The sequence below is a fragment of the Danio aesculapii genome, chromosome 2 (assembly GCF_903798145.1).
Source record: "Danio aesculapii chromosome 2, fDanAes4.1, whole genome shotgun sequence".
Taxonomy (NCBI): domain Eukaryota; kingdom Metazoa; phylum Chordata; class Actinopteri; order Cypriniformes; family Danionidae; genus Danio; species Danio aesculapii.
The window spans coordinates 58,788,122-58,799,693 of NC_079436.1; the positions used below are offsets into that span (position 1 = coordinate 58,788,122).

Below are 11,572 nucleotides of genomic sequence, written 5' to 3' on the forward strand. Positions count from 1 at the left end.
TGACTCCACTGGTCACTGTAAAACCATTTGCACTTTGAGGGTGGTTTATTATCTTAACCTATAGTATGAGGCACTTTAGTACTGTATTTGTACGCTATACAGAACACTGACTGCAGTAAGAGTAGTTCTTGTCTGATCAGATGCTTCTCCTCTTTGTATCTAATGAATAAATGTGTGTATATTTGTTTCTACTAGTGCAATAATCCACTGGATACACAGAGATGCATTATTTTCCACATATATATATATAATAAAGATGAAGATATTGATGATGATGATGATGATGATGATGATGATGATGATTAGTGATTGAATGTGATTTATTTGTAACTCTTCTACAATCTGGTTTATTAATGTGTCTGAGTGCAGATTTACTGTATGTGCTGATTAAAGTACTGTTCTCCAACATTAAACTGAGCTGATCGAGACTTTATTCCTGTGTTTAGCTCAGATCAAATGTTTTAAAAGAGCCACAGCAGAACGTCTGTAGAGCTTTTGAGTTATTAGGCACAATTAATCCCATATAAAGTAAACGTTTGTGTATTTACTGTACATCAGTGGTGTATCTATTGTGTATATTTATTATAGAAACATAGAAGACAAACAAAAAAATGCACACAAACTAATATATAATTAAAATTATACATATAAATATTTATACACAGTTGAAGTCAGAATTATTCGCCCCCCTGTTTATTTTATTCCTCAATTTCTGTTTAACGGAGAGCAGGTTTCTCCAACACATTTCTAATCATAATAATGTTAATAACTCATCTCTAATAACTGATTTATTTTCTCTTTGTCATGATGACAGTAAATAATATTAGACTAGATATTCTTCAAGACACTTCTATACAGATTAAAGTGACATTTAAAGGCTTAACTAGGGTAAATAGGGTAAAGTTAGGGTAATTAGGCAAGTTATTGTATAATGATGGTTTGTTCTGTAGACTATCGAGCCGAAATAAAACAAATAAGACTTTCTCCAGAAGAACAAATATTATCAGACATACTGTGAACATTTCCTGAATCTGTTCAACATCATTTGGGAAATATTTAAAAAAAAAAGAGGGGGCTAATAATTCTGACTTTAATACGTAATGTGACCCTTTTTTTAATTTCAGATAAATGCTGATTTTTGGATCTTTCTAATCATCATTGATAATAATGATTATAACAACAACAACAACAACAACAACAACAATAATAATAATAATAATAATTAACATTTCTTGATCAAATCCTCATATTATACTGATTTCTGCAGGGTCATGTGACTGATAAAAATTCAGTTTTGAAGTCACAGAAATAAATTACATAATAAAATATATTCCAATAGAAAACTCTTATTATTTTTATTAATTATTATTATTATTATTATTATTATTATTATTATTATTATTATTAATTATTATGATTATTAATTATTATGGTGATTATTATTATTATTATTAATTATTATTATTATACTATTATTATTATTAATTATTATTATTATTATACTATTATTTTTATTAATTATTATTATTATTGTACTATTATTATTATTAATTATTATTATTATTATACTATTATTATTATTAATAATAATTATTATTATTATTATTATTATTATTATACTATTATTATTATTAATTATTATTATTATTATTATTATTAATTATTATTATTATACTATTATTATTATTAATTATTATTATTATTATTATTATTATTATTATTATACTATTATTATTATTATTAATTATTATTATTATTATACTATTATTATTATTAATTATTATTATTATTATTATTATTATACTATTATTATTGTACTATTATTAATATTAATTATTATTATTATTATACTATTATTATTATTAATTATTATTATTATTATTATTAATTATTATTATTATTATTATTATACTATTATTATTATTAATTATTATTATACTATTATTATTATTATTAATTATTATTATTATTATATTATATTATTATAATTATTATTATTATTAATTATTATTATTATTATTATTATACTATTATTATTATTAATTATTATTATTATTATACTATTATTATTATTATTAATAATTATTATTATTATTATTATTATTATACTATTATTATTATTATTAATTATTATTATTATTATACTATTATTATTATTAATTATTATTATTATTATTATTATTATACTATTATTATTATACTATTATTAATATTAATTATTGTTATTATTATTATTATTATAACTATTATTATTATTAATAATAATATTTATTATTATTATTAATAATAATAATAATTATTATTATTATTATTATACTATTATTATAAATAGTAAAATTATTTCAGAACTGTACAATTTTTGCTGTACTTCAGACCTAATAAATACAGGATTAGTGAGCAGAAGAGACTTCATTAAAAAAAATCAAAAATCTTTCTGCTCTCAAACGTTTGACCCATAATGTGTGTTCTGTTTATATTTGCTAATAAACTGATTTTAAGGAGTAATTCATTAATATTCAGCTTACAGTACTGATATCTGGCATTTTGAACGATCACAGATTATCCTAATTATAATAATCTAAAATAAACAAAAGCCTTTATTAAAAATTGTGCACATTGTAAAAAATTATGGGTTATTATTTCACCCAAATATGGGTTGTGTTAAAAATGTTCATGTATAAAATATCAAAAATATACATTTTTGCTTGTTTAAACTGCTTATATAAAATGAGTTGAAACAACACAATTTTTGAGATTTTATTGGGACAATTTATTCGTTTTTTAAGTTCAGCCCACATCAGTTTGTTAAATGTCTTAAATTCACTTAATCGATTTGTGTTGGGGTAATAAGAATGAGTTGTGTGCAACCCAGCATTTTTACTGTGTTTCCAATAGGGTTACATTCGGATCCATACAGTAAATGCACAAGAAGATGAACGCAGCAGCTGGTTTTGTCTACAGTTAAGCCCAAACTGTTGAAATAACCCAACACTTTTAGAGCATGAATGAGTCGATAAAGCTTGTAGCGCCATCCAGCGGTCAGAGGAGAAAAGCGGAGATTTCTGAGCTCACGGTCTCGAAAATCTGAGTAACCTAAACTTAATCTGGAGAGATTTCAGACAAAGCGCTTTGCTATATTCTTTTTATTTTTTTAATTGAGTTTAAATTAGACCTTTTAACCATTTCTTTTTGATTTTTCATATCTGATCCAATGACATGTTACAACAATCCTGTATTTAACCCAGTGTTTTTGGTTAAAAAAAGTGCAATTTACATTTTAATGAAAAAATAACCCAACCCAGCATGTTTGTTGTGTTTTGTCTGGTATTTCTGACAGAAAACACAAAGAATTAAAAATGTAAATAATAAAAATAATTAAATATAGACACATGGCTGGATATAAAGGCATATGATATGCGCTACATCCGTGTTATTTTTGGCAAGTGGAAATATTTCACATCACAATCTAAATCCAAAACCATCATTCTAAAATTGCTGGGTTGTTTTAACGCAACACTGGGTCAAAAATAAACAAGCTCGTTGGTTAAAAAGTGCAATTTCTGTAATTGAAAACATTAACCCAAAGTTTTAGTCTTTCGTCCATATTTGCCCCAACCCTGGGTTAAAACAACCCAGCATTTTTATACAATTTATTAGCTGTGATTAATTTCTATATCAAACGGACAGAAAAGTTGAGGAATTAAAATTCACATCACTGTTATTTCTGAAAAGAGGAAATGTTTACATCACTCTAAACAATGACGGGTTGTTTTAACCAAACGCTGGGTAAAAAACGTAACAAACCCAATCAGCCAATGGTTAAAAAAAAGAGTAATTTAAATTTAATTAATAAAAAAAAGCCCTATTTTTTTATATTTTACCCAACCCTGGGTTAAACAACCCAGAATATTTTAGTGTAACTTCCACTTAAAAACCTGTGCTCTGTTTGGTATTCCTTAATCAAACGGACAGAAAAGATAAACGATTAATTATATTTATATTAATAGTATATATTAATATATTAATAATTGATTAATTACATTATATTAATGATTAACTCTAATTAAATAAAAAAATTAAACAAACAAATAAATATGGCTGTGAATACTCTACATTAGTGTTATTTCAGGCAGGTGAAAATCTTTACATCACAATCTTAAAATATATGCTGGGTTGTTTAAACCCAACGCTGGGTCAAAAACGAACAAACCCCTTGGTGAAAAAGCGATATTTTTATTTAATAGAAAAAAAAAACATTGTTTTTGTTTCTCGTCCATATTTGACCCAACCCTGTTAACCCAACCCTGCTTGTTTATTTAAATATCTGTGATTTGTCTGACGTTTCTTTATCAAACTATAAAACTTTCAAATAAAGGTATAGGCTGGATGTTTCACAATCTTTTAAGAATATGCTGGGGTGTTTTAACCCAAGGCTGGGTCAAAAACAAAAAAACCTGTCGGTTAAAAAGTGATATTTCATTCATTCAATCATTTTCCCTCATCTTAGTCCCTTTATTCATGGAATGAACCGCCTACTATTCCAGAATATATTTTTACACAGCGGTTGTCCTTCCAGCCGCAAGCCATCACTGGGAAACACCCATACACACGCACACACTCATACACTACGGCCAGTATAGTTCATCAATTCCCCATAGCACATGTGTTTGGACTGTGGGGGAAACCGGAGCACCCGGAGGAAACCCACACCAACACGGGGAGAACATGCAAACTCCACACAGAAACACCAACTGACCCAGCCGGGACTCGAACCAGTGACTTTCTTGCTTTGAGGCCACAGTGCTAACCACTGAGCCGCCTAAAGTGGCATTTATATTTAATGAAAAAAAAACATTGTTTTCGGTGCACATTTGACCCAACCCTGGGTTGTAATAAACAATTTAAGCTGATTTTTTTCTGGTATTTCAATATCAAACTTACAGAAAAGATGAAGAATAAATACTGTAAATTAAAATAAATATAAAGATGGCTGGATATGCTCCCATTAGTTTTATTTCTGATGGAAATATTTGAATCACAATATTAAAAAACACAGGGTAGTTTTAACCCAACGCTGGGTCGAAAACGAACAATCCGTTAGTTGAAAAGTGCAATATTTAATTAAATGAATGAACCAAACATTTTAGTTTTTTCGTTCATATTTGACCCACCATTGGATTAAAACAACCCAGCCTTATTTTCTTTTTTTCAGACAGCACGCGTGTTTGCAGTGCCTCCGCGGAGGAATGCGGCTTTCACAGCTCTTGTATAAATTATGATCTAATATTGCACTTTTGGTTTGGTCTCGTCAGTTTCTACACAATTCCCGGATGGGTTCTGGAGGTAGAGTAAATATCGAGGAGCTCCTCTTTACTGCTGTCCATTCAACACAATCAGCCTGACACACAAACAGCAGAAGAAGACATTTAAACATCAATAATAATGACTAACACACTCGACAAAAACAAATGACAGCGTTGAGTCAAATAACCAAACCGTTCGGTTAAAATAGAATATAAATATATTATAATAATTCATACATTAAATTCATTTGAAATAAAAAATAACCCAGCGGTTGGATTGGTTTAACACTTACCTCAATGTTGGGTTAAATTTTTTTTTTTTCACATTTTAGACTGAAGTGATCAGATTTATGATTATTGAAATGTTTTTGAGAACAGATTAATGTTATTTTTAAGTTATGAAGGCTCTTATAGTTATGATGACAATAATTCATATAAAATAATTAAATAAATAAATAAATTGGACATTCGGATAAATAGAAAATGTAAACAACAACAATAAAATAGTTTAAATTAAAGGTGTTTTGGGCTCATATTGAATTTAAAAAACGTGCTTTATATCCTGATATTTTATTAGACTTTTCCTAATACACAAGATATTTTCACATCTATATTTAATTAAACTATTCATTTTTTAATTAATAATAATGTTTCTGATGCCCAGTAGGACATGGTTTTTAATCTGTACACTCTAAAACTTCTCGGTTGTTGTAAGTTAACACAGTGACATGGTTTTTAATCTGTACACTCTAAAATTTCTGGGTTGTTGTAAAGTTAACCCAGTGTTGGGTCAAAACATGAACAACCCAAACTAATTCTAATTTTTAAATTTAATTGAAATACTTTAGAAAAGATTGAGAAAATAAATAGTGGTAGGGTTTGTCCACATTTGACCCAACACAACCTTTTTAGTGTGTATATGCGGTTATTTATATCATATCCATTCATTACGCTCAGGATAAATAAAAATAACATTTAAATAGTAGGAAAAGGTAATTTTACAAATTAAAATTAAATTAATAAAAATGTTATAGTTCTCATTTGCATATTTACCAATCAGCAGCAAATCTGAAATAACTGGGAGAGATTTAAATCAAATTATTTACACAGAAATAACTCCTAATAACATTTGAAAACGGACACACTGAAAATATAACGCTTAAATTAAGGCTGATTAGTTTTTTGGGCATATGCAAATTCTAAAAGTAATTTACACTCTACAAATGCTGGGTTGTTTTGACCCAATGTTGAGTCAAATATGTACAAACCCAAAGTAGGCTTAATTTGTTTTATCCTATTTAAATGACACTTATTTTCAACACAACGGATGGGTATTTTTATAATTGACCCAGCACTGCGTTAAAACAACCCAGCATTTTTAAGAGTGTAAGGTCAATATTTTGTTGCTTTATTCCCTCTCAAAAAGTATCTTCCAGCTTTCAATTATTACTGCAATATAAGAGGGAGATAAACATTAGCAATGCCTAATAAATAAAAAAGATGATTTTAACCCAGCGAGTCAAATGTAGTCAAATCCAACCATTCGGTTAAAAATGTAATATTAATTTATTACAATTATTATTAATTAGCTTGAAAAAAAAATTAACTTAGATTGATCAATATTTGTCCCGATTTTGGGTTAAAATAAAAATCAGGTTATTTTTAGAGGATTATTTTAATGTATCCGAGAACAGATTAATGTTTATTTTGAAGCAGTGTCAAGCTAAATAGATGCTTCCACAATTATAATTACAATAGCTAATGCATCTAAAAATAAATAAATGAACGCACTGTGTAACTGTGATAAATCTGAAGACATCAGAAAATGTCAACAATAACAATAAGTGTTCTTCTGTAACCCAACAGTTAGATTGGTTACCGTGTCGCAACGTTATATTTTAGAGCTTTTAGACTGAAATAATAAGGTATATGATTATTTTAATGTATCTGAGAACTGATTAATGTACACTTAAGCAGTGTCAAGATATGTAAATGCTTTCAAAACATTGTGTGTGTCACAGATACAGATGAAGAGATCATTAGAAAACGTAAACAATAACAATAAAGGAGTTTCTGCATGATTTCAGCTGCTGCTTTTGCATGTTTCTCTCAGGCCTTGATCACCGTCGGAAGGAATGAAAAACAGCCCCTGCTCTCCGACTGAGGCCAAACACACACACACACACACACACACACACACACACACACACCCAAGCGCGCGCCTTTAAACACTCATTAAAAACACACCAACAATATAATGCCTTTCCTTCACACTCGACCTGCTGATTAAAATCACTCCTCGCTGTTTTACACGACTAATACACCGTTATTTGAAGCACACACTGCACTGCTGTACAAACGCACTGACATCGAGTGTTATTTGCGCATGTGCCAAAAAAGGGCATTTCGTCAGATTTCACTTCGTTATTCACATCTGCATTTAAATTCATGCATTCATAATCATTCAAAATTATGACTATCACGAAGCAAACAGATGATTTTGGGTTTCTTATATTAAAATATTCTGTTTATGAAAAGTCGGAACAAGGAGAAATGCACAATTGCCTAAAAAAGAAAGAGACAGATAGATAGATAGATAGATAGATAGATAGATAGATAGATAGATAGATAGATAGATAGATAGATAGATAGATAGATAGATAGATAGATAGATAGATAAAACAAAAAAAGAATAAACAGAGAGACCGAAAGAGAGACAGAATAAATAGAAAGAAAAAACTAATAAAAGAAAGAAAGGATAAACAAATAAAGAACAAAGAAAGACAGAAAGACAAAGGGAAAAGGATAGTGAATGTTTACTGTAATCATTAAAGAATTTATGATCTACTAAATACTAAATAAATTGGCCCATGCAGGTTTTCCACAAGAAATGATTTGTCTGAATCTGCTGGCACCAAAACAAATAGTTATCTATTAATCTGATCCGTAATTAAACCATGATTCTAAATGAGACCGATCCATTTCCCTGTAAACACCATGATTAGATTGAATTCATTTGTCCACAGATGTTTATCAGATAACGGGACTTCTCATTTGTACGCGGATTATTTCCCCTGAATGAATCGCTTGTTTTGCAGGAGATTAAAGAAATCATTTCAGTCGTGCTTTTGCTTTACTTACTGTCCTAAACGCGCCATTTTCATCCAACTTCAGAGTAAAAATGTGTGCACACTGCTGGGTTGGCTCAAATATGCACAAAGTGTATTTTAAATGTAATTGCGTAATAATAATTTAAATAAAATAATAATAAACCAATGCCTGATTGGTCCATATTTAACTGAAACAGAACCCATAGTTTTAGTGTGGCATCTATTAATATGTATAACAACATACACTCTAGAACATGCTAAAACAACCCAGCATTTTTAGAGAGTACAGTCTCTCTCTCTCTCTCTGTCTGTCAGTCTCTCTCTCATCACCCAAAAAGACCATTTTAAATCAAAACAGTTTATTGAAAGCAAATAAAAATAAGTGCTGGTTTGACAATCCAATTTGTGAAGAAGAAAAAAATAAAGAATTAAAATCACAATGGTCCCAAACAATCGCTCTCTTTAAAACAAGCATGAGTTTCCCATCATAGCGAAATTACCCATCTTAAATCGAATCTGATGATTTCACAGGTTTAAAGACGAGTTATCGCTGCAGTCCGGAAGATTAAGCCACTGAGGTCTACACACGGTACACTGAAAACAATTATTCAAAGATGAATCCTTGGATTTACTGGTTGTAAACTATTTATTTGGGCTGAATTTAAACAAATAAATTAAGTTGAACATTGCTCAATTTAATGTTTGTTTAAATTCAACTTAAATAAATTGTTTGCAACAGTATGCAACTCTTTTTTCAGTGTAGAATAATTTCTGTTCAACAGTTTCTGTATTTTTGTGTTTCCCTTTTATTTACGGTAGTGAATTGCATTACGGGACCTGGATTCAACTCTAAAGTTTAACAAACTCTGACTATTATTAATATTTAGTCGTTTGAAATAATATGATGCATTAGAAACACCATAGAAATACACGAAAAAAATTATTCAAAGATGATTCTTTGGATTTACTCAATTTACGTTAAGTGGTTGTAAACAATTTATTTGGGCTGAATTTAAACAAACAAATTAAGTTGAACATTATTAAATGTAATTTGTTTGTTTAAATTCAACACAAATAAATTGTTTGCAACAGTTTTGCATGCAACACTTTTTTCAGTGTAAGTCTGTAAAATAACAGTAAACACCGCAGTTTACAAGGTCTTTGTAGCGTAATAGGTCAACACCAACCCAGACATCACTTTATAGTTTAAAATGAGACATTTTTAAACTTTTCACGTTTAAAACGTGTAGGAAGAAACATCAGGATGCCATAATGCAATTCAAAAGCATAAATAAACGAAGGAAAAATGTATAAAACAATCACAGAAATACGAAAGACTGTAGTGTAGTGCATGTTCACTGTGTCCAGCAACAAAACAAGTTACCCTGTTTACCTTGAACGATCGACAGACAAACAAAGTTCGAAAATATCCTCGACATGAGGTTTAAATGTCAATCCGCGAGTGCAGCGCGGAGCTCTTGGCCTCGTGCTCCCAGTACGAGTAGAGCTCCGCCGGCTGCCGGGAGCAGGTGAACTGCAGAGCGGCCGCGCTGTTGGAGGGAGCCGCCGACTGCTGCTGGTGCTGCGACTGCTGGTGGTGGCCCATCCCGCCGTACGAGTTCATCATGTTCGGCAGCCCCATGGCTTGCATTCGGCTGTACGGGTTATACGAAGGGGTCGACAGTGCTTTCATTGCGCCCATGTTGCCATTGGGCATCTGGCAGGACGCGTAGCTCATAGCCGGCGGAGGAGGCTGCGGGAGCGGCCAGCTGCTGTTCATGAAGCCCGACTGGAGGTACTTCGGCGCGGGGAGATACCCGGTGTACGCGTCGCCCCCAAACAAACTCTTCCCAGCCTGGAAGTGAGCTGCGGGCGGTCGAAACGGCCGCTTCATCCGCCTCCTCCTTCGATAGTTTCCTTTCTCGAACATATCCTCGCAGGCCGGGTCCAGGGTCCAGTAGTTGCCCTTGCGCTCCCCGCCGCCCTCCCGGGGCACTTTAATGAAGCATTCGTTGAGACTCAAGTTGTGTCGGATGCTGTTCTGCCAGCCTTTCTTATTCTTCTCGTAAAAAGGGAACTTGGTGATGATGTACTGGTAGATGCCAGATAGAGTGAGCCTCTTCTCGGTGCTCTCCCGGATGGCCATGGCGATCAGGGCCACGTATGAGTAGGGCGGCTTCTGCGCCGGGTCGGTCTTCTCGGAGCCCGGCTCCTGGAGCGGCTCGTCCTCCTTCTTCACCGCGTTGGTGTCGTGGACCATCAGAGCCATTGCGTCATCATCTAAGCTATGGTAAGATGCCATCGCTTTAAAAACACAAGCAAACAACACGTCAAAACAAACACACACACAGACGCATACACACACAGAGAGAGAGAGGTCTATTCTGTAAAGCGCGACGCACCTGATTTGAGCTCCTCCGGTCACCGCGGATCCATCAGTGGAGATAAACCGGAGAAACACCACGGGAATAAGAGCTCGTGCTCCGCGTACCGAGCGCTCGAACTGCGCGCTGGAGATCTCGGTGTCGTTTAAACTCGAAGGTTCTTCTGGAAGATCTCGCAACTTTTTTTCCGTCCAGTGAAAGGCGAAACTCTGCTGTCGTCAGACTGATGATGATGATGATGATGATGAGAGCCGCAGATTCCGCTTTCGTCACTTCTCTCTTCTGTTTTGCCACCGAAATAACAACTTTATCGTGTAATGCGATGAAAGAAGCAGATATTTAGCTGCACTTTGTGTTTCTGTTTTTCCTTACAGCAGTCGGCTTCATCATGATTTATGCTTTGCATTTGCAGAGCAGATTCGCATTGTTTGTTTTATTTAATGAGGGATTATTTTGCATAGAGCAATGTTATGTATTTGATTAAAATAATGTATAACGCAATAAGTACACTTCTAAACATGCTGGGTTAGGGTCATTTATAACGCATTCGTCAATATTAGATCTCAAATAAAAATGTGCATGCCTTAATTGAATACAATTAATAAATACGGCATCGTAATACATTTTAAATAATGATGCGTTGTTTTAACCCAGAGGCTGAGTAAAATATGGACAAACATAAAGGTTGCATTATTTTTTTCAATCATATTTAAATGACACTTTTTTAACCCAACGGCTGGGTTTGTCCAAATATTACTCAAGTTTTCTCAGGTTA

At 32.0% G+C, this 11,572-nt stretch overlaps 1 protein-coding gene across 1 annotated transcript; it reads right to left on the bottom strand.

Annotated features, from left to right (window-relative positions):
• Positions 1-9,857: 9,857 nt before the first annotated feature.
• Positions 9,858-10,928, bottom strand: foxl2b (forkhead box L2b). The gene is made up of 2 exons (XM_056446696.1): positions 10,816-10,928; positions 9,858-10,717 (listed from the first exon to the last, which is right to left on the bottom strand). The coding sequence occupies exon 2, from the start codon at positions 10,713-10,715 to the stop codon at positions 9,858-9,860; it is 858 nt and encodes a 285-aa protein (XP_056302671.1). The 5' UTR covers positions 10,716-10,717; positions 10,816-10,928.
• Positions 10,929-11,572: the final 644 nt, after the last annotated feature.

Coding starts and splice junctions, on each gene's coding strand:
- foxl2b (XM_056446696.1), bottom strand. CDS start 10,715: ATGGCATCTTACCATAGCTTAGATGATGACGCAATGGCTCTGATGGTC.